General features: G+C 27.1%; 1 protein-coding gene across 1 annotated transcript in view; it reads right to left on the reverse strand.

Annotated features, from left to right (window-relative positions):
• Positions 1-671: 671 nt before the first annotated feature.
• The window catches only part of LOC143224045 (atrial natriuretic peptide receptor 1-like), a 39,913-nt gene continuing 12,787 nt past the window's right edge, over positions 672-27,797 (reverse strand). The window contains exons 4-6 of the mRNA XM_076452506.1: positions 20,581-20,719; positions 4,349-4,440; positions 672-845 (exon numbers count right to left, since the gene is read on the reverse strand). Of these exons, the coding sequence (XP_076308621.1) occupies positions 672-845; positions 4,349-4,440; positions 20,581-20,719 (405 nt within the window). The remainder of the gene's footprint in view (positions 846-4,348; positions 4,441-20,580; positions 20,720-27,797) is intronic.

Raw genomic sequence — 27,797 nt, forward strand, 5'->3', positions numbered from 1 at the left:
TTTTCGTGTATTCATACATTATTTAATATATCGACTGAGGTTTTCGTGTATTCATACATTATTTAATATATCGACTGAGGTTTTCGTGTATTCATACATTATTTAATATATCGACTGAGGTTTTCGTGTATTCATACATTATTTAATATATAGACTGAGGTTTTCGTGTATTCATACATTATTTAATATATCGACTGAGGTTTTCGTGTATTCATACATTATTTAATATATCGACTGAGGTTTTCGTGTATTCATACATTATTTAATATATCGACTGAGGTTTTCGTGTAATCATACATTATTTAATATATCGACTGTGGTTTCGTGTATTCATACATTATTTAATATATCGACTGAGGTTTTCGTGTATTCATACATTATTTAATATATCGACTGAGGGTTTCGTGTATTCATACATTATTTAATATATCGACTGAGGTTTTCGTGTATTCATACATTATTTAATATATAGACTGAGGTTTTCGTGTATTCATACATTATTTAATATATCGACTGAGGTTTTCGTGTATTCATACATTATTTAATATATAGACTGAGGTTTTCGTGTATTCATACATTATTTAATATATAGACTGAGGTTTTCGTGTATTCATACATTATTTAATAAAATACCTCAGCTTCTTTATTACAAAGAATCTATTTAGTATGAATTATGAAATAATTTTTGGCAAAACGTTTGTACCTCGTACTCGACACTGGGGATTTTCCCCAAAGAAACCGCAATATGGAACTTCAGGGGGTGGTCCCTTCCCTCCTGGCCAATGAACGCTAGCTCCGTCTATTGGTTGATACTCTCTACGACTTCCAAGAAAGAGAGCAACTGGCTAGAAATTATGAATCATAAAAGAAGGTTATTAATGTAACCGAAAAGTTGGAACCAGTGCCTATAACTGTAATGCCCGTAAATATCACATCAAAATTACGTAACTAGAAGGACTGGATTATTTATGATTCATCTAACTCACGGTAGAAGATGCTAGAAGTTCACAACATAACGTGTTTAAAAACTTATTAAGAAGAAAGTTGAGCTCGTGTATAAAACATTTTTGGTTGTTCTGTTTTGTATTTGAATGCGCAAAGTTTATAAAACGAAAAGGCAGTTTTATGTAATTAAAACAATTAAGTAAACAGCACAGATTACTCATGTAGAGGGTTAAGTCCTGATGGCTGTGCAGGGCGTTTTAATGACTGCGAGGTTGAACGAAAGGGGGTTAACCCTATTCTAGAACACGTGATATCAATCAAATACCTTTAATATAAAATACTCCATCAGCCGAGGAATTGGATCCAAAATGGCAAATCAATCGATTTATTTGGTAAGAGACATCAGATCTAACGATGATCATAAGACCTAGGTAACGGAGACAAACTCATGGATATTACTATCTAAGGATGTTATTAAAACCTGGGTACCGGAAACAAACTCATGGATATTACTGTCTAAAGATGTTGTTAAAACCTGGGTACTGGAAACAAACTCATGGATATTACTGTCTATAGATGTTATTAAAATCTGGGTACCGGAAACAAACTCATGGATATTACTGTCTAACGATGTTATTAAAACCTGGGTACTGGAAACAAACTCATGGATATTACTGTCTAAAGATGTTGTTAAAACCTGGGTTCTGGAAAAAAACTCATGGATATTACTGTCTGAGGATGTTATTAAAACCTGGGTATTGGAAACAAACTCATGGATATTACTATCTAAGAATGTTATTAAAACCTGGGTAACGGAGACAAACTCATGGATATTACTATCTAAGGATGTTATTAAAACCTGGGTAACGGAGACAAACTCATGGATATTACTATCTAAGGATGTTATTAAAACCTGGGTACTGGAAACAAACTCATGGATATTACTGTCTAAGGATGTTATTAAAACCTGGGTACTGGAAACAAACTCATGGATATTACTATCTAAGGATGTTATTAAAACATGAGTACTGGAGACAAACTCATGGATATTACTATCTATGGATGTTATTAAATCCTGGGTACTGGAAACAAACTCATGGATATTACTATCTAAGAATGTTATTAAAACCTGGGTATTGGAAACAAACTCATGGATATTACTATCTAAGAATGTTATTAAAACCTGGGTAACGGAGACAAAATCATGGATATTACTATCTAAGGATGTTATTAAAACCTGGGTACTGGAAACAAACTCATGGATATTGCTATCTAAGGATGTTATTGATACCTTGGTACTGGAAACAAACTCATGGATATTGCTATCTAAGGATGTTATTGATACCTTGGTACTGGAAACAAAGTCATGGATATTACTATCTAAGAATGTTATTAAAACCTGGGTAACGGAGACAAACTCATGGATATTACTATCTAAGGATGTTATTAAAACCTGGGTACTGGAAACAAACTCATGGATATTACTGTCTGAGGATGTTATTAAAACCTGGGTTCTGGAAACAAACTCATGGATATTACTATCTAAGGATGTTATTAAAACCTGGGTACCAGAGATAAACTGAGGAATATCACTCCCAACTCAACAGCTTGACTTTCAGTGTGTATAAACGTGTTTACACACAAAATATTAACACAAACATGTAGCTCTGAAGGATGACAAGTCCATCACATAAATATTTCTTCCTTTACAATACAGACACCCCTTCATTACTTATAGGGTGAGATCATCCGTCTTTCTCCACGTATAATTTCAATTTTACATCTCCTTACCTCATTGTAGGTTTTATATGTACGTTTGTCATTATACATGGCTTTTTCAAATTGTACCTCTAAAATAACCCCATAAAACTATATCACATGGTACAGTGTTCCTTTTGTCTCGTTTACGTTTTCTTAATCAAACTGTTATCAGGCAGTCGCAAGAATAAAAATCTGGAGACCAACTCCGCCACTAATAGAAACAATGTTATCTTTTGATTCAACATAATAAAAATCTGGAGACCAACTCCGCCACTAATAGGGACAATATTATCTTTTGATTCAAAATAATTTAGACACGTTTCATTTGATTTATCATAACTTTTAACCAGATAAACTTTTAACAAATCTTGCTTCTACATTATATTAAGATGCGATGCAGTAGACATCAAGCTATTCAGCCACTATAAAAGGTGTTATTGTAATTTTAACTGTTTTCGTAGGAAAACAAACAACCATGTTCCTCCCTCTCGAAATCTAGAAACCCTAGAAAAGACTGACGAGCGAAAGCAGGTTGGGTTGAGGATAATTAATCCTCTCATACCAGTAATTTCTTGTTCATTTTTTAAGTATCTCTGTCAGAAATCAACAATTCTCATTTGAAAAAAGGTGAAACTAGATGTATGCGTAAAACAAAATATTTTGCTAAAGTTTTCGTAGGAAGGTACTTTAAACAAACTGTATATACTAGGGCTACCTTCATATATTAAACAAACTGTATATACTAGGGCTACTTTCATACATTAAAAAACTGTATATACTAGGGCTACCTTCATACATTAAACAAACTGTATATACTAGGGCTACTTTCATACTTTAAACAAACTGTATATACTAGGGCTACCTTCATACATTAAAAAACTGTATATACTAGGGCTACCTTCATACATTAAACAAACTGTATACACTAGGGCTACTTTCATACATTAAACAAACTGTATATACTAGGGCTACTTTCATACTTTAAACAAACTGTATATACTAGGGCTACTTTCATACTTTAAAACAAACTGTATATACTAGGGCTACCTTCATACATTAAAAGGCTGTATATACTAGGACTACCTTCATACATTAAAATAAACTGTATACACTAGGACTGCTTTCATACTTTTAAACAAGCTGTATATACTAGGACTGCTTTCATGCTTTAAACAAAGGCTGTATATACTAGGGACTGCTTTCATGCTTTAAACAAACTGTATATACTAGGGCTACCTTCATACATTAAAACAAACTGTATATACTAGGGCTACTTTCATACATTAAACAAACTGTATATACTAGGGCTACCTTCATACATTAAAAAACTGTATATACTAGGGCTACCTTCATACATTAAACAAACTGTATATACTAGGGCTACCTTCATACATTAAACAAACTGTATATACTAGGGCTACTTTCATACTTTAAACAAACTGTATATACTAGGGCTACCTTCATACATTAAAAAACTGTATATACTAGGGCTACCTTCATACATTAAACAAACTGTATATACTAGGGCTACCTTCATACATTAAACAAACTGTATACACTAGGGCTACTTTCATACATTAAACAAACTGTATATACTAGGGCTACTTTCATACATTAAACAAACTGTATATACTAGGCCTACCTTCATTTCTCCTGTTTTCGGATCCAGGTCACTCAAAGTATAATCAGCTTCTCTGTCTCCATTCTTGCTAATATAAACATCGCCGGTCAAACCTACGATCACAATTAGTTGTATGACTTTTTATTCTTAAGAATATTCACTACATGACGTACATTTTGAAAATCTCTTAGCGAGTAGAAGATTGCTTGTTTTGACTTGAAGCGCTAAGCTACATGAGGGAAGGCAACTACTCATCATCACCCACCGCCAACTTTGGGCTATATTTAACGAACAAATAGTGTGAGTGACAATCACAAATTAACGTCCCCACGGATGATACGACGGTCATGTTTGGTATGAAGGGGATTCGAGCAAAGAACCGCCGATTGCGAGTCGAGAACCCAAACCAGCTGGCCAGGTTGAGTCGCGAATAAAAGAAGGAAAATGCATGTTTACTTAGTTACTTAAAAGTAATTTTATAAAAATATATATATATCTGTTTTGTTTGGGGAAGTGTTTAGTAAAATAAATAATCACGTCATAACTACATCAAACCATACAAAAACAGGGAATAAAACACATAATAAAATCATGATTACATGAAAACCAAATATAAAACAAAAAAATCATATCAAAACAATAACAAACCATATGAAAACCAACAATAAAACAAATAATATGAACACAACTATATCAAACCATATGAAAACCAACAATAAAACAAATAATATGAACACAACTATATCAAATCATATGAAAACATACAATAAAACAAATCATATCAACACAACAATACCAAACCATATGAAGACAAACAATAAAACAAATAACATGAAAACAACTATATCAAACCATATGAAAATAAATAATATGAACACAACTATATCAAACCATATGAAAATAAATAATATGAACACAACTACATCAAACCATTTGAAACCAAACAATAAAACAAATGATATGAAAACAACTATATCAAACCATATGAAAACAAACAATAAAACAAATAATATAAACACAACTGTACAAAACCATATGAAAACAAACAATGAAACAAATAATATGAAAACAAGAAATAAAACAAATAATATGATTACAACTATATCACAACATGTGAAAACGAACAATTAAACAAAAAAAATCAAAACGAACAATTAAACAAAAAAAATCAAAACGAACAATTAAACAAAAAAATCATGTCACAACTATTTAAAACACATGAAAACCAACAATAAAACAAATAATATGAACACTACTACATCAAACCATATGAAAACAAACAATAAAACAAATAATATGAACACAACTATATTAAACCATATGAAAGCGAACAATAAGACAAATAATATGAACTAAACTATATCAAACAATATGAAAACAAACAATAAAAATATAATATGAACACAACTACATCAAACCATATGAAAACAAACAAAAAAACAAATAATATGAACACAACTACCTCAAACCAGATGAAAACAAGCAATAAAACAAATAATATGAACACAACTAGATCAAATCATATGAAAACAAGCAATAAAACAAATAGTATGAGCACAACTGTATCAAACCATATGAAAACAAAAAATAAAACAAATAATAGGATCACAACTATATCAAATCATATAAAAACAAACAATAAAAGAAATAATAAACACAAGTATATCAAACCATATGAGAACCAACGATAAAAAAATAATAAAATCACAACTATATCAAACCATATGAAAACCAACATTTAAACAAAAAAATCATGTCACAACTCTATCAAACCATATGGAAACAAAACAAACAATAAAAAATAATATCAGCACAACTTTATCGTACCATATGAAAACAATGAAAGAAATAATACGAACTCAACTATATCAAACCATATCAAAACAAACAATAAAATAAAAAATATGAAAGCTACCATATCAAACCACATGAAAACAAATAATATGAACACAATCATATCAAATCATACGAAAACAAATAATATGAACACAATCATATCAAACCATATTAAAACAAAGAATAAAAAAATAATATAAGCACAACTCTATCAAGCCGTATGAAAACGAACAATAAAACAAACAATCATGTCACAACTATATCAAACCACATGTAAACCAACAATAAAACAAATAATATGAACACAACTACATCAAACCAAATCAAAACAAATAATATGAGTACAACTATTTCAAACCATACGAAAACAAATAATATTAAAACAACTATATCAAACCATATGGAAACAAACAATAAAAAATAATATAATATACAACTCTATCAAACCATATGAAAAAAACAATAAAATAAATACTATGAAAACAACTATATCAAACCAAATGAAAACAAAACAAACAATAAAAAATAATATCAGCACAACTTTATCGTACCATATGAAACAATGAAAGAAATAATACAGAACTAAACTATATCAAACCGTATCAAAACAAACAATAAAATAAATAGCATGAAAACAACTATATCAAACCAAATGAAAACAAATAATATGAACACAACTATATCAAATCATATGGAAACAAACAATAAAAAAATAATATGACCACAGCTGTATCAAACCATATGAAAACAATGAAACAAATAAAATGAACAGAACTATACCAAACCATATGAAAACAAACATTAAAACAAAAAAATCATTTCACAACTATATCAAACCATATGAACTCCAACATTAAAACAAAAAAAATAATTTCACAACTCTATGAAACCATATGAAAACAAATAATAAAATCACAACTATATCAAACCATATGGAAACAAAACAAATAATAAAAAAATAATATGAGCACAACTGTATCAAACCGTATAAAACCAACAATAAAACAAATAATATGAACACAACTACATCAAACCAAATGAAAACAAATAATATGAGTACAACTATTTCAAACCATACGAAAACAAATAATATTAAAACAACTATATCAAACCATATGGAAACAAACAATAAAAAATAATATAATATACAACTCTATCAAACCATATGAAAAAAACAATAAAATAAATACTATGAAAACAACTATATCAAACCAAATGAAAACAAAACAAACAATAAAAAATAATATGAGCACAACTGTATCAAACCGTATAAAACCAACAATAAAACAAATGGTATGAACACAACTATATCAAACCATATGAAAATAAACAATTAAACAAAAAAATCATGTCATAACTATATCAAACCATATGAAAACCAACAATAAAACAAATAATATGAACACAAATATATCAAACCATATGAAAACAAATAATATGAACACAACTATATCAAAACATATGAAAAGAAACAATAAAAATAATATGAGCACATATGTATCAAACCATGTGAAACAATGAAACAAATAATACGAACTCAACTATATCAAACCATATCAAAACAAACAATAAAATAAATAATATGAAAACTACTATATCAAAGCATATGAAAAGAAATAATATGAACACAATCATATCAAACTATACGAAAACAAATAATATGAACACAATCATATCAAACCATATGAAAACAAATAATATGAACACAATCATATCAAACCATACGAAAACAAATAATATGAACACAATCATATCAAACCATATGAAAACAAAGAATAAAAAAATAATATGAATAATTTCATATCAAACCATATGAAAACAAAGAATAAAAAAATAATATGAGCACAACTGTATGAAGCCGTATGAAAACGAACAATAAAACAAACAATCATGTCACAACTATATCAAACCACATGAAAACCAACAATAAAACAAATAATATGAACACAACTACATCAAACCAAATGAAAACAAATAATATGAGCACAACTATATCAAACCATACGAAAACAAATAATATGAAAACAACTATATCAAATCATATGGAAACAAACAATAAAAATAATATAACCACAACTGTATCAAACCATATGAAAACAAAGAAACAAATAATATGAACACAACTATATCAAACCATATGAAAACAAACAATAAAATTAATAGCATGAAAACAACTATATCAAACCAAATGAAAACAATTAATATGAACACAACTATATCAAATCATATGGAAACAAACAATAAAAAAATAATATGACCACAGCTGTATCAAACCATACGAAAACAATGAAACAAATAACACGAACTCAACTATATCAAATAATATAAAAATAAACAATAAAATAAATGACATGAAAACAGCTATATGAAACCATATGAAAAAACAATAAAAAATAATATGAGCACAACTGTATCAAACCGTATGAAAACCAACAATAAAACAAATAATAAAATCCCAACTATATCAAACCACATGTAAAACCAATAATAAAACAAATAATATGAATACAACTATATCAAACCATATGAAAACAAATAATATGAACACAACTCTATCAAACCATATGAAAACAAATAATATGAACACAACTCTATCAAACCATATGAAAACAAATAATATAAACACAATTATATCAAACCAGATGGAAATAAACAACAGAAAAATAAATAATATGACTACAACTGTATCAAACCATATGAAAACAATAAAACAAATAATATGAACAGAACTATATCAAACAATATGAAAACAAAAAAAATAATTTCACAACTCTATCAAACCATATAAAAACAAATAATAAAATCACAATTATATCAAATCATATGGAAACAAAACAAAAAATAAAAAATAATATGATCACAACTATATCACACCATATGAAAACAAACAATTAAACAAAAAAATCAAGTCATAACTATTTTAAACTATATGAAAACCAACAATAAAACAAGTAATAAAATCAAAACTATATCGAACCATATGAAAACCAACAATAAAACAAATAATATGAACACAACTATATCAAACCATGTGGAAACAAAACAAACAATAAAAAATAATATGAGCACAACTGTATCAAACCATATGAAAACAAACAATAAAATAAATAACATGAAAACAGCTATATCAAACCATATGAAAACAAATAATATGAACACAATTATATCAAACCATATGAAAACAAACAATAAAATAATATGAGCACAACTGTATCAAAGCGTATGAATACCAACAATAAAACAAATAATATGAAGAAAACTACATCAAACCCTATGGAAACAAACAATAAAACAAATAATATGAACACAACTATATCAAACCATGTGGAAAAAAAACAAACAATAAAAAATAATATGAGCACAACTGTATCAAACCATATGAAAACAAACAATAAAATAAATAACATGAAAACAGCTATATCAAACCATATGAAAACAAATAATATGAACACAATCATATCAAATCATACGAAAACAAATAATATGAACACAATCATATCAAACCATATTAAAACAAAGAATAAAAAAATAATATAAGCACAACTCTATCAAGCCGTATGAAAACGAACAATAAAACAAACAATCATGTCACAACTATATCAAACCACATGTAAACCAACAATAAAACAAATAATATGAACACAACTACATCAAACCAAATGAAAACAAATAATATGAGTACAACTATTTCAAACCATACGAAAACAAATAATATTAAAACAACTATATCAAACCATATGGAAACAAACAATAAAAAATAATATAATATACAACTCTATCAAACCATATGAAAAAAACAATAAAATAAATACTATGAAAACAACTATATCAAACCAAATGAAAACAAAACAAACAATAAAAAATAATATCAGCACAACTTTATCGTACCATATGAAAACAATGAAAGAAATAATACGACCTAAACTATATCAAACCGTATCAAAACAAACAATAAAATAAATAGCATGAAAACAACTATATCAAACCAAAAGAAAACAAATAATATGAACACAACTATATCAAATCATATGGAAACAAACAATAAAAAAATAATATGACCACAGCTGTATCAAACCATATGAAAACAATGAAACAAATAAAATGAACAGAACTATACCAAACCATATGAAAACAAACATTAAAACAAAAAAAATCATTTCACAACTATATCAAACCATATGAACACCAACATTAAAACAAAAAAAATAATTTCACAACTCTATGAAACCATATGAAAACAAATAATAAAATCACAACTATATCAAACCATATGGAAACAAAACAAATAATAAAAAAATAATATGAGCACAACTGTATCAAACCGAATATAACCAACAATAAAACAAATGGTATGAACACAACTATATCAAACCATATGAAAATAAACAATTAAACAAATAATATGAACACAAATATATCAAACCATATGAAAACAAATAATATGAACACAACTATATCAAAACATATGAAAAGAAACAATAAAAATAATATGAGCACATATGTATCAAACCATGTGAAACAATGAAACAAATAATACGAACTCAACTATATCAAACCATATCAAAACAAACAATAAAATAAATAATATGAAAACTACTATATCAAAGCATATGAAAAGAAATAATATGAACACAATCATATCAAACTATACGAAAACAAATAATATGAACACAATCATATCAAACCATATGAAAACAAATAATATGAACACAATCATATCAAATCATACGTAAACAAATAATATGAACACAATCATATCAAACCATATTAAAACAAAGAATAAAAAAATAATATAAGCACAACTCTATCAAGCCGTATGAAAACGAACAATAAAACAAACAATCATGTCACAACTATATCAAACCACATGTAAACCAACAATAAAACAAATAATATGAACACAACTACACCAAACCAAATGAAAACAAATAATATGAGTACAACTATTTCAAACCATACGAAAACAAATAATATTAAAACAACTATATCAAACCATATGGAAACAAACAATAAAAAATAATATAATATACAACTCTATCAAACCATATGAAAAAAACAATAAAATAAATACTATGAAAACAACTATATCAAACCAAATGAAAACAAAACAAACAATAAAAAATAATATCAGCACAACTTTATCGTACCATATGAAAACAATGAAAGAAATAATACGACCTAAACTATATCAAACCGTATCAAAACAAACAATAAAATAAATAGCATGAAAACAACTATATCAAACCAAAAGAAAACAAATAATATGAACACAACTATATCAAATCATATGGAAACAAACAATAAAAAAATAATATGACCACAGCTGTATCAAACCATATGAAAACAATGAAACAAATAAAATGAACAGAACTATACCAAACCATATGAAAACAAACATTAAAACAAAAAAATCATTTCACAACTATATCAAACCATATGAACACCAACATTAAAACAAAAAAAATAATTTCACAACTCTATGAAACCATATGAAAACAAATAATAAAATCACAACTATATCAAACCATATGGAAACAAAACAAATAATAAAAAAATAATATGAGCACAACTGTATCAAACCGAATAAAACCAACAATAAAACAAATGGTATGAACACAACTATATCAAACCATATGAAAATAAACAATTAAACAAATAATATGAACACAAATATATCAAACCATATGAAAACAAATAATATGAACACAACTATATCAAAACATATGAAAGAAAACAAAAAAATAATATGAGCACATATGTATCAAACCATGTGAAACAATGAAACAAATAATACGAACTCAACTATATCAAACCATATCAAAACAAACAATAAAATAAATAATATGAAAACTACTATATCAAAGCATATGAAAAGAAATAATATGAACACAATCATATCAAACTATACGAAAACAAATAATATGAACACAATCATATCAAACCATATGAAAACAAATAATATGAACACAATCATATCAAACCATACGAAAACAAATAATATGAACACAATCATATCAAACCATATGAAAAACAAAGAATAAAAAAAATAATATGAATAATTTCATATCAAACCATATGAAAACAAAGAATAAAAAAATAATATGAGCACAACTGTATGAAGCCGTATGAAAACGAACAATAAAACAAACAATCATGTCACAACTATATCAAACCACATGAAAACCAACAATAAAACAAATAATATGAACACAACTACATCAAACCAAATGAAAACAAATAATATGAGCACAACTATATCAAACCATACGAAAACAAATAATATGAAAACAACTATATCACACCATATGGAAACAAACAATAAAAATAATATAACCACAACTGTATCAAACCATATGAAAACAAAGAAACAAATAATATGAACACAACTATATCAAACCATATGAAAACAAACAATAAAATTAATAGCATGAAAACAACTATATCAAACCAAATGAAAACAATTAATATGAACACAACTATATCAAATCATATGGAAACAAACAATAAAAAAATAATATGACCACAGCTGTATCAAACCATACGAAAACAATGAAACAAATAACACGAACTCAACTATATCAAATAATATAAAAATAAACAATAAAATAAATGACATGAAAACAGCTATATAAAAACCATATGAAAAAACAATAAAAAATAATATGAGCACAACTGTATCAAACCGTATGAAAACCAACAATAAAACAAATAATAAAATCCCAACTATATCAAACCACATGTAAAACCAATAATAAAACAAATAATATGAATACAACTATATCAAACCACATGAAAACAAATAATATGAACACAACTCTATCAAACCATATGAAAACAAATAATATGAACACAACTCTATCAAACCATATGAAAACAAATAATATAAACACAATTATATCAAACCAGATGGAAATAAACAATAGAAAAATAAATAATATGACTACAACTGTATCAAACCATATGAAAACAATAAAACAAATAATATGAACAGAACTATATCAAACAATATGAAAACAAAAAAAATAATTTCACAACTCTATCAAACCATATAAAAACATAAGAAAATCACAATTATATCAAATCATATGGAAACAAAACAAAAAATAAAAAATAATATGATCACAACTATATCACACCATATGAAAACAAACAATTAAACAAAAAAATCAAGTCATAACTATTTTAAACTATATGAAAACCAACAATAAAACAAGTAATAAAATCAAAACTATATCGAACCATATGAAAACCAACAATAAAACAAATAATATGAACACAACTATATCAAACCATGTGGAAACAAAACAAACAATAAAAAATAATATGAGCACAACTGTATCAAACCATATGAAAACAAACAATAAAATAAATAACATGAAAACAACTATATCAAACCATATGAAAATAAATAATATGAACACAATTATATCAAACCATATGAAAACAAACAATAAAATAATATGAGCACAACTGTATCAAAGCGTATGAAAACCAACAATAAAACAAATAATATGAAGAAAACTACATCAAACCCTGTGGAAACAAACAACAAAACAAATAACATGTGCACACCAATATCAAATAATATGAAAACAAACAATAAAACAAATAATATCAACACAACTATGTTAAACCATATGAAAACCAACGATGAAAAAATAATAAAATCATAACGATATCAAACCATATGAAAACCAACAATAAAACAAATAATATCAACACAACTATATCAAACCATATCAAAACAAATAATATGAACACAATTATATCAAACCATATGAAAACAAACAAAAAAAAACATGAGCACATCTCTATGAAACCATATAAAAAACAATGAAACCAATAATATGAACACAACTATATGAAACCATATGGAAACCAACAACAAAACAAATAATATAAACACAGCTGTGTGAAACCTTACAAAAATCCAAATAAAACAATTAATATGATCACAATTATATTTAACCATATCAATACCAATAATCAAACAAAAAATGGTGTCACAGCTCTATCGAACCATGTCAAAAACCAAAAATAATACAAATAATCATGGCTTGAGTATACGAAACCTTATAAAAACCAACAATAAAAGGAATAATATGATACAACTATATCAAACCATACAAAAACCAATAATAACACAAAAATCATGTTACAACTATATCGAACAATGCAAGAAACCAACAATAAAACAAAAAAACATGTCATAACAATAGAAAAGCATATGAAACCGAACAATAAAACATATAATATTATTACGATTATGTTAAACCATATGAAGACAAACAATAAAACAAATAATATGAACACAACTAAATCAAACGATATGAAAACAAACAATAAAACAAATAATATGAGAACAACTGTATCAATCAGTATGAAAACAATGAAACAAATAATACGAACTCAACTATATCAAACAATATGAAAACAAACAATAAAATAAATACCATGAAAACAGCTATATGAAACCATATGAAAACAAGTAATATGAATACAATTATATCAAACCATATGAAAACAAACAATTAAAAAAAATATGATCACAACTGTATCAAACCGTATGAAAACCAACAATAAAACAAATAATATAAAGACAACTACATCAAACCATATGAAAACAAAAAAATAAACAAATAATAGGATAACAACTATGTCAAATCATATGAAAAAAAAAAACAAATAATAGGATAACAACTATGTCAAATCATATGAAAACAAACAATAAAAGAAATAATAAACACAACTATATCAAACCATATGAAAACCAACGATAAAAAAATAATAAAATCACAACTATATCAAACCATATGAAAACCAACATTAAAACCAATAATATGAACACAACTATATCAAACCATAGGAAAACAAACAATAAAAAATAATATGAGCACATCTGTATCAAACCATATGAAAACAATGAAACAAATAATATGAACACAACTATTTCAAACCACATGGAAACCAACAACAAAACAAATAATATAAACACAGCTATGTGAAAGCCTACCAAAATTCAAATAAAGCAATTAATATGATCACAATTATATTAAACCATATCAATACCAACAATGAAACACAAAAATGGTGTCACAGCTATATCGAACCATGTCCAAAACCAAAACTAATAGAAATAATCATGGCTTGAGTATACCAAACCTTAGGAAAATCAACAATAAAAGAAATAATATGACACATCTATAATAAACCATACAAAAGCCAAAAATAAAACAAAAATCATGTCACAACTATATCAAACCATGCGAAAAACCAACAATAAAACAAAAAAATTATGTCATAAAATAGAAAGGCATATCAAACCCAACAATAAAACATATAATATTATTACAATTATGTCAAATCATATAAAGACAAACAATAAAACAAATAATATTAACACAACTAAATCAAACGATATGAAAATAAACAATAAAACAAATAATATGAAAACAACTGTATCAATCAGTATGAAAACCCACAATAAAACAAGTAATAAAATCACAACTATATCAAACCATATGAAAACCAAAAATAAAACAAATAATATGAATACAACTATATCAAACCACATGGAAACAAAGCAAACAATAAAAAAATAATATGAGCACAACTGTATCAAACCATATGAAAACAATGAAACAAATAATACGAACTCAACTATATCAAACGATATGAAAACAAACAATAAAATAAATACCACGAAAACAGCTATATGAAACCATATGAAAACAAATAATATGAATACAATTATATCAAACCATATGAAAACAAACAATTAAAAAAAAATATGAGCACAACTGTATCAAACCGTATGAAAACCAACAATAAAACAAATAATATGAAGACAACTACATCAAACCCTATGGAAAGAAACAACAAAACAAATGACGTGTTCACACCTATATCAAATCATATGAAAACAAACAATAAAACAAATAATAAAAACAACTATATTAAACCATATGAAAACAAACAATAAAACAAATAATAAAAACAACTATATTAAACCATATGAAAACAAACAATAAAACAAATAATAATAACACAAGTATATCAAACCATATGGAAACCAACAACAAAACAAATAATATCAACAAAGCTGTGTGAAACCGTACCAAAATCCAAATAAAAAAAGTAATATGATCACAATTATATTCAACCATATCAATACCAACAATGAAACAAAAAATTGATGTCACAGCTATATTGAACCATGACCAAAACCAAAAATAGTAGAAATAATCATGGCTTGAGTATACGAAACCTTACAAAAACCAACAATAAAAGAAATATTATGATACAACTATATCAAACCATATGAAAACAAATAATATGAACACAACTATACCAAACCATATGAAAACAAACAATAAAAAATAATATGAGCACATCTCTATCAAACCATATGAAAACAATGAAACCAATTATATGAACACAACTATATGAAACCATACGGAAACCAACAACAAAACAAATAATATAAACACAGCTGTGTGAAACACTGCAAAAATCCAAATAAAACAATTAATATGATCACAATTATATTAAACCATATCAATACCAATAATGAAACAAAAAATTGTGTCACAGCTCTATCGAACCATGTCCAAAACTAAAAATAATACAAATAATCATGGCTTGAGTATACGAAACCTTATAAAAACCAACAATAAAAAGAATAATATGATACAACTATATCAAACCATACAAAAACCAATAATAGCACAAAAATCATGTTACAACTATATCGAACAATGCAAGAAACCAACAATAAAACAAAAAAACATGTCATAACAATAGAAAAGCATATGAAACCGAACAATAAAACTTATAATATTTTTACGAATATATCAAACCATATGAAAATCAACAGTAAAACAAATAATATGAACACAACTACATCAAACCATATGAAAACAAATAACAGGATAACAACTATGTCAAATCATATGAAAACATAAAATAAAAGAAATAATAAACACAACTATATCAAACGATATGAAAACCAACGATAAAAAAATAATAAAATCACAACTATATCAAACCATATGAAAACCGACATTAAAACCAATATATGAACACAACTATATCAAACCATAGGAAAACAAACAATAAAAAATAATATGAGCACATCTGTATCAAACCATATGAAAACAATGAAACAAATAATATGAACACAACTATTTCAAACCACATGGAAACCTACAACAAAACAAATAATATAAAAACAGCTATGTGAAACCCTACCAAAATCCAAATAAAGCAATTAATATGATCACAATTATATTAAACCACATCAATACCAACAATGAAACACAAAAATCATGTCACAACTATATCAAACCATGCGAGAAACCAACAATAAACAAAAAAATTATGTCATAACAACAGAAAGGCATATCAAACCCAACAATAAAACATATAATATTATTACGATTATATGAAACCATATGAAAACAAATAATATGAACACAATTATATCAAACCATATGAAAACAAACAATAAAAGAAATATGAGCACAACTGTATGAAACCGTATGAAAACCAACAATAAAACAAATAATATGTTCACACCTATATCAAATCATATGAAAACAAACAATAAAACAAATAATAATAACAGAACTATATCAAACCATATGGATACCAACAACAAAACAAATAATATCAACAAAAATATGTGAAACCGTACCAAAATCCAAATAAAACAATTAATATGATCACAATTATATTAAACCATATTAATACCAACAATGAAACAAAAAATTGGTGTCATAACCATATTGAACCATGACCAAAACAAAAAATAGTAGAAATAATCATGGCTTGAGTATACGAAACCTTATAAAAACCAACAATAAAAGAAAGAATAGGATACAACTATATCAAACCATACATAAACCAATAATAACACAAAAATCATTTTACAACTATATCGAACCATGCGAAAAACCAACAATAAAACAAAAAACATGTCACAACAATAGAAAAGCATATCAAACCGAACTATAAAACTTATAATATTATTACGATTATATCAAACCATATGAAAACCGACAGTAAAACAAATAATATGAACACAACTATATCAAATCATATGAAAACAAACAATAAAAGAAATAATAAACGCAACTGTATCAATCCGTATGAAAACCAACAATAAAACAAGTAATAAATTCACAACTATATCAAACCATATGAAAACCAAAAATAAAACAAATAATATGAACACAACTATATCAAACCAAATGGAAACAAACAATAAAATAAATAACATGAAAACAGCTATATGAAACCATATGAAAACAAATAACATGAACACAATTATATCAAACCATATGAAAATAAACAATAAAAAATAATATGACCACAACTGTATCAAACCATATGAAAACAAACAATAAAAGAAATAGCATCAAAACAACTATATCAAACCATATGAAAACAAATAATATGAACACAACTATATCAAATCATATGGAAACAAACAATAAAATAATAATATGACCACAACGATATCAAACCATATGAAAATAAACATTAACACAAAAAAATCATTTCACAACTCGATCACACCATATGAAAACAAATAATAAAATCACAACTATATCAAACCCTATGGAAACAAAACAACCAATAAAAAAATAATATGAGCACATCCGTATCAAACTATATGAAAACAATGAAACAAATAACACGAACTCAACTATATCAAACCATATGAAAACAAACAATAAAAAAATAATATGAGCACAACTGTATCAATCCGTATGAAAACCAACAATAAAACAAATAATATGAACACAACTATATCAAATCATATGAAAACAAACAATAAAACAAATAATATGAAAACAGCTACATCAAACCATAGGAAAACAAACAATAAAAAAATAATATGAGCACAACTGTATCAAACCGCATGAAAACCAACAATAAAACAAATAACATGAACACAACTACATCAAACCATATGAAAATTAATAATATGAACACAACTATATCAAACCATATGAAAACAAACAATAAAATAAATAATATCAATAAAACTATGTCAAACCATATGAAAACAAACAATAAAATAAATAATATCAACACAACTATGTCAAACCATATGAAAACAATAAATAAAACAAATAATAATATCACAACTATATCAAATCATATGAGAACCAACGATAAAAAAATAATAAAATCGCAACTATATCAAACCATATGAAAACAAACAATAAAAAATAATATGATCACAACTGTATCAAACCATATAAAAACAATGATACAAATAATATGAACACAACTATATCAAACCATATGGAAACAAATATTATGAACACAACTATATGAAATCATATGGAAACAAACAATAAAAAATAATATGACCACAGCTGTATCAAACCATATGAAAACAATGAAACAAATAATATGAATAGCACAATATCAAACCATATGAAAACAAACATTAAAACAAAAAAATCATTTCATAACTCTATCAAACCATATGAAAGGAAACAATATAAACACAACTATATCAAACCATATGAAAACAAACAATAAAAGAAATAATAAACACAACTTTTTCAAACCATATGAAAACCAGCATTAAAACAAGAAAAATAATGTCACAACTCTATCAAACCATATGTAAACAAATAATAAAATCACAACTACATCAAACCATATGAAAAGAAACAATAAAACAAATAATATGATCACAACTATATCAAATCATATGAAAACAAACAATAAAACAAATCATAAACACAACTATATTAAACGATATGAAAACAAACAATAAAACAAATAATATGAACACAACTATATCAGAGCATATGGAAACCAACAACAAAACAAATAATATGAACACAGCTATGTGAAACCGTGCCAAAATCCAAATAAAACAATTAATATGATCACAGTTATATTAAACCATATCAACACCAACAATGAAACAAAAAATTGGTGTCACAGCTATATCGAACCATGTCCAAAACCAAAAATAATACAAATAATCATGGCTTGAGTGTAGGAAACCTTATAAAAACCAGCAATGAAAGAAATAATATGATACATCTATATCAAACCATACAAAAACCAAGAATAACACAAAAATCATGTTACAACTATATCGAACCATGCGAAAAAGCAACAATAAAACAAAAAAACATGTCATAACAATAAAACTTATAATATTTTTCTATTATATCACACCATATTAAAACCAACAATTACACCACGACTATATAAAATCATAACAAAACCAACAATAAAACAAAGAATCACGTGACAACTATATTAACTCTAATAAGAACGACACATAAATAAATCATCCAGATTTACAATTTTAATTGACACATTCGAAAAATCGTAGAGACTTTTTTATTCATATCTTGTTTATAGAATGTGTTGGACCAAACCTCCATAAAACGTGGTATTCCAAACTCTTCTGATTACACTGTAACCATCCAAAGGATCATCACCAACAGCCAGTGTTTTGTTTAAAGCCCAGGCATACATCATAACACAGTCATGGAATCCTGCTAGTATTATATTCACCTAAGAAAGACCACATGTAATATTTATTAATTGGTTATATACTTAATTGAAGCAATTTAAACTTGGAATACAAACGATGTTAATAACATGTATTATTTAGTTGTTTTGTGTGATAAAGCAGTAATTCCGTTAAAATAGATATAAATATTTTCTGATATAAACAGACTTACTAAGACTTGAAATAAAAATTTACCTAAAGTGCTTCATGTAGATAATCTAATCCATGCATCGATGTGAACAGAAATGAAAACGAGATTTGATGACAGGATATAATAAGTTATATTGTAGTAGTTTATTAGCTTGATACACATACAACTATCAATAGCTTAAGCAAATTCTAAATCTATATATTAAAAAATAACAAAGTAATTATCATCGTATGTAAAAAATAACCTGAACAAGTGTAAAAAAAACACTAAACATATATAACATTACATAACCCCTATAACAACATGTTGGTAATGAAAGACCAAAAAACCACAGTGTAAATTTAAAAAATCACCATAACAACAAGTTACTAATCAATGACCTATAAAGGACAGTGTAACATTAGAAAATCCCTTTAACAATAACAAAATACTAATGAATGACCTATAATCGACAGTGTAACTTTAGAAAATCGCTATAACAAAAAGTTACTAACGAATGGTCATTAAACAACAGTGTAACATTAGATGATTCCTATAACAACCAGTTACTAATAAATGTCCTTTAAATAACAGTGTAACATTAGATGATTCCTACAACAACCATTTAATAATGAATGTCCTTTAAATAACAGTGTAACATTAGATGATTCCTATAACAACCAGTTACTAATGAATGTCCTTTAAATAACAGTGTAACATTAGATGATTCCTATAACAATTAGTTACTAATGAATGTCCTTTAAATAACAGTGTAACATTAGATATTTCCTATAACAACCAGTTACTAATGAATGGTCATTAAACAACAGTGTAACATTAGATGATTCCTATAACAACCAGTTACTAATGAATGTCCTTTAAATAACAGTGTAACATTAGATATTTCCTATAACAACCAGTTACTAATGAATGTCCTTTAAATAAGAGTGTAACATTAGATTATTCCTATAACAACCAGTTGCAAATGAATGTCCTTTAAATAACAGTGTAACATTAGATGATTCCTATAACAACCAGTTACTAATGAATGGTCATTAAACAACAGTGTAACATTAGATGATTCCTATAACAACCAGTTACTAATGAATGTCCTTTAAATAAGAGTGTAACATTAGATTATTCCTATAACAACCAGTTACTAATGAATGTCCTTTAAATAACAGTGTAACATTAGATGATTCCTATAACAACCAGTTACTAATGAATGGTCACTAAACAACAGTGTAACATTAGATGATTCCTATAACAACCAGTTACTAACGAATGTCCTTTAAATAACAGTGTAACATTAGATGATTCCTATAACAACCAGTTACTAATGAAGGTCCTTTAAATAACAGTGTAACATTAGATGATTCCTATAACAACCAGTTACTAATGAATGTCCTTTAAATAACAGTGTAACATTAGATGATTCCTATAACAACCAGTTACTAATGGATGTCCTTTAAATAAGAGTGTAACATTAGATTATTCCTATAACAACCAGTTGCTAATGAATGTCCTTTAAATAACAGTGTAACATTAGATATTTCCTATAACAACCAGTTACTAATGAATGTCCTTTAAATAAGAGTGTAACATTAGATTATTCCTATAACAACCAGTTGCTAATGAATGTCCTTTAAATAACAGTGTAACATTAGATGATTCCTATAACAACCAGTTACTAATGAATGGTCATTAAACAACAGTGTAACATTAGATGATTCCTATAACAACCAGTTACTAATGAATGTCCTTTAAATAAGAGTGTAACATTAGATTATTCCTATAACAACCAGTTACTAATGAATGTCCTTTAAATAACAGTGTAACATTAGATGATTCCTATAACAACCAGTTACTAATGAATGTCCTTTAAACAACAGTGTAACATTAGATGATTCCTATAACAACCAGTTACTAATGAATGTCCTTTAAATAACAGTGTAACATTAGATATTTCCTATAACAACCAGTTACTAATGAATGTCCTTTAAATAAGAGTGTAACATTAGATTATTCCTATAACAACCAGTTGCTAATGAATGTCCTTTAAATAACAGTGTAACATTAGATGATTCCTATAACAACCAGTTACTAATGAATGGTCATTAAACAACAGTGTAACATTAGATGATTCCTATAACAACCAGTTACTAATGAATGTCCTTTAAATAAGAGTGTAACATTAGATTATTCCTATAACAACCAGTTACTAATGAATGTCCTTTAAATAACAGTGTAACATAAGATGATTCCTATAACAACCAGTTACTAATGAATGGTCACTGAACAACAGTGTAACATTAGATGATTCCTATAACAACCAGTTACTAATGAATGGTCATTAAACAACAGTGTAACATTAGATGATTCCTATAACAACCAGTTACTAACGAATGTCCTTTAAATAACAGTGTAACATTAGATGATTCCTATAACAACCAGTTACTAATGAAGGTCCTTTAAATAACAGTGTAACATTAGATGATTCCTATAACAACCAGTTACTAATGAATGTCCTTTAAATAACAGTATAACATTAGATGATTCCTATAACAACCAGTTACTAATGGATGTCCTTTAAATAAGAGTGTAACATTAGATTATTCCTATAACAACCAGTTGCTAATGAATGTCCTTTAAATAACAGTGTAACATTAGATATTTCCTATAACAACCAGTTACTAATGAATGTCCTTTAAATAAGAGTGTAACATTAGATTATTCCTATAACAACCAGTTGCTAATGAATGTCCTTTAAATAACAGTGTAACATTAGATGATTCCTATAACAACCAGTTACTAATGAATGGTCATTAAACAACAGTGTAACATTAGATGATTCCTATAACAACCAGTTACTAATGAATGTCCTTTAAATAAGAGTGTAACATTAGATTATTCCTATAACAACCAGTTACTAATGAATGTCCTTTAAATAACAGTGTAACATTAGATGATTCCTATAACAACCAGTTACTAATGAATGGTCATTAAACAACAGTGTAACATTAGATGATTCCTATAACAACCAGTTACTAACGAATGTCCTTTAAATAACAGTGTAACATTAGATGATTCCTATAACAACCAGTTACTAATGAAGGTCCTTTAAATAACAGTGTAACATTAGATGATTCCTATAACAACCAGTTACTAATGAATGTCCTTTAAATAAGAGTGTAACATTAGATTATTCCTATAACAACCAGTTGCTAATGAATGTCCTTTAAATAACAGTGTAACATTAGATGATTCCTATAACAACCAGTTACTAATGAATGGTCATTAAACAACAGTGTAACATTAGATGATTCCTATAACAACCAGTTACTAATGAATGTCCTTTAAATAAGAGTGTAACATTAGATTATTCCTATAACAACCAGTTACTAATGAATGTCCTTTAAATAACAGTGTAACATTAGATGATTCCTATAACAACCAGTTACTAATGAATGGTCACTAAACAACAGTGTAACATTAGATGATTCTTATAACAACCAGTTACTAATGAATGGTCATTAAACAACAGTGTAACATTAGATGATTCCTATAACAACCAGTTACTAATGAATGTCCTTTAAATAACAGTGTAACATTAGATGATTCCTATAACAACCAGTTACTAATGAATGTCCTTTAAATAAGAGTGTAACATTAGATTATTCCTATAACAACCAGTTGCTAATGAATGTCCTTTAAATAACAGTGTAACATTAGATGATTCCTATAACAACCAGTTACTAATGAATGGTCATTAAACAACAGTGTAACATTAGATGATTCCTATAACAACCAGTTACTAACGAATGTCCTTTAAATAACAGTGTAACATTAGATGATTCCTATAACAACCAGTTACTAATGAAGGTTCTTTAAATAACAGTGTAACATTAGATGATTCCTATAACAAACAGTTACTAATGAATGTCCTTTAAATAACAGTGTAACATTAGATGATTCCTATAACAACCAGTTACTAATGAATGTCCTTTAAATAACAGTGTAACATTAGATATTTCCTATAACAACCAGTTACTAATGAATGGTCATTAAACAACAGTGTAACATTAGATGATTCCTATAACAATTAGTTACTAATGAATGTCCTTTAAATAACAGTGTAACATTAGATATTTCCTATAACAACCAGTTACTAATGAATGGTCATTAAACAACAGTGTAACATTAGATGATTCCTATAACAAGAAGTTACTGATGACTGACCATTACACAACAGTGTCATCCTCATGACAACAAGTTACTAATGAATGGCTTTCAAACAGCAGTGTAACATTAGATAATCCTCATGACAACAAGTTACTAATGAATGGCTTTCAAACAGCAGTGTAACATTAGATAATCCTCATGACAACAAGTTACTAATGAATGGCTTTCAAACAACAGTGTAACATTAGATAATCCTCATGACAACAAGTTACTAATGAATGGCTTTCAAACAGCAGTGTAACATTAGATAATCCTCATGACAACAAGTTACTGATGAATGGCTTTCAAACAGCAGTGTAACATTAGATAATCCTCATGACAACAAGTTACTAATGAATGGCTTTCAAATAACAGTGTAACATTAGATAATCCTCATGACAACAAGTTACTAATGAATGGCTTTCAAACAACAGTGTAACATTAGATAATCCTCATGACAACAAGTTACTAATGAATGGCTTTCAAACAGCAGTGTAAGATTAGATAATCCTCATGACAACAAGTTACTAATGAATGGCTTTCAAACAACAGTGTAACATTAGATAATCCTCATGACAACAAGTTACTAATGAATGGCATTCAAATAGCAGTGTAACATTAGATAATCCTCATGACAACAAGTTACTAATGAATGGCTTTCAAACAGCAGTGTAACATTAGATAATCCTCATGACAACAAGTAACTAATGAATAACCTATAAACGGCAGTGAAAATTAAAAAATCCCTATACTAACAAGTTACTAATGGCTGACCTATAAACAACATTGCAACATTAGATAATCCTTATAACAACAAGGTACTAACGAATGACGTATAAACGAAAGTGTAACATTAAATAATTCCTATAAAAAGAAATTACTAATGATTTACCTATAAACGACAGCGTAATATGAGATAACCTCTCTGACAACAAATAACTAATGAATGGCTTTCAAACGGCAGGGTAACATTATATAATTCCTCTCACAACAAGTTACAAATAATTGACCTATAAATGACAATGTAACGATAGATAAACGAAAGTGTAACATTAGATATTCCCTATAACAAGAAGTTACTAATGAATTACCTATAAACGTAAGTTTAAATCAGATACTCCTTATAACAACAAGTCACTAATGAATGGCCTCGAAACGACAGTGTAACATTGGATAATCCTTATAAGAAAAAGTTACTAATGAATGACTGTAAACGACAGTGTAACATTCGATAATCCGTATAAGAACAAATTACTAAAGAATGACCTATAAACGACAATTTATCACTAGATAATCCCTATAAACGACAATTTATCACTAGATAATCCCTATAAACGACAATTTATCACTAGATAATCCCTATAAAAACACATTACTGATAATTACCTGTGAACGACAGGGTAATATTAGATAATCCCTTTAAAACAAATTACAAATTAATGACGTCTAAACTAGAATTTAACTCATATACTACTTTTACAACTGGTTACTAGTGAATGTTCTATAAACGACAGTGTAACATCTGATAATCCCTGTAAGAACAAGTTACTGATGAATGACCTATATAGGATAATGTAAAATGAAATAATTGCGATAACAAAAACTTACTAATGAATGACCTATAAAAAACAGTGTAACATTAGATAATTCCTATAACAACATGTTACTAATTAATGACCTATAAACAACAGTGTAACATTAGAAAATTCCTATAACAACATGTTACTAATGAATGACCTATAAACGGCAGTGAAACATTACATAATCCCTATAACAACAGGTCACTAATGAATGTCCCTTAAAGGGCAGTGTAACATACGATAATCCCTGTAACAAAAAGTTACTAATGAATGATCTATAAGCGACCGTGTAACATTAGAAAATCCCTATAACAATAAGTTACTAATGCATGACCTATAAACGACAGTGTAACATTAGATAATCCCTATAACAATAAGTTACTAATGAATGACCTATAAACGACAGTGTAACATTAGGTAATCCCTATAACAATAAGTTACTAATGAATAACCTATAAGCGACCGTGTAACATTAGAAAATCCCTATAACAATAAGTTACTAATGAATGACTTATAAACGACAGTGTAACATTAGAAAATCCCTATAACAATAAGTTACTAATGAATGACCTATAAACGACAGTGTAACATTAGATAATCCCTATATCAATAAGTTACTAATGAATAACCTATAAACGACCGTGTAACATTAGATAATCCCTATAACAATAAGTTACTAATGAATGACCTTTAAACGACAGTGTAACATTAGATTATCCCTATAACAATAAGTTACTAATGAATGCCTTTAAACGACAGTGTAACATTAGATTATCCATATAACATGAATTTACTAATGAATGACCTTTAAACGACAGTGGAAACTGTATAATTATGTTATCCCCCACACTAACAGCGCATGAAAAATAAATAAGTTGTAAATCATTTGGAGAATGTATATCTCTCGTTATTCTATATAATTACCTTAACCACGAGATACTACGAACTGCTCCCACGTTGCGCCATATAATTACCCTATCCGGGCGATACTACTAGCTGTTCCCATGTTATTCTATATCATTACCTTACCCATTAGATACTATCAGCTGTTGCCATGTTATGCTATATAATTACCTTACCCATCAGATACTATCAGCTGCTGCCACGTTATGCTGTATAATTAACTTACCGAGGAGATACTACCAGCTG

The sequence above is a fragment of the Tachypleus tridentatus genome, chromosome 8 (assembly GCF_004210375.1).
Source record: "Tachypleus tridentatus isolate NWPU-2018 chromosome 8, ASM421037v1, whole genome shotgun sequence".
Taxonomy (NCBI): Eukaryota; Metazoa; Arthropoda; class Merostomata; order Xiphosura; family Limulidae; genus Tachypleus; species Tachypleus tridentatus.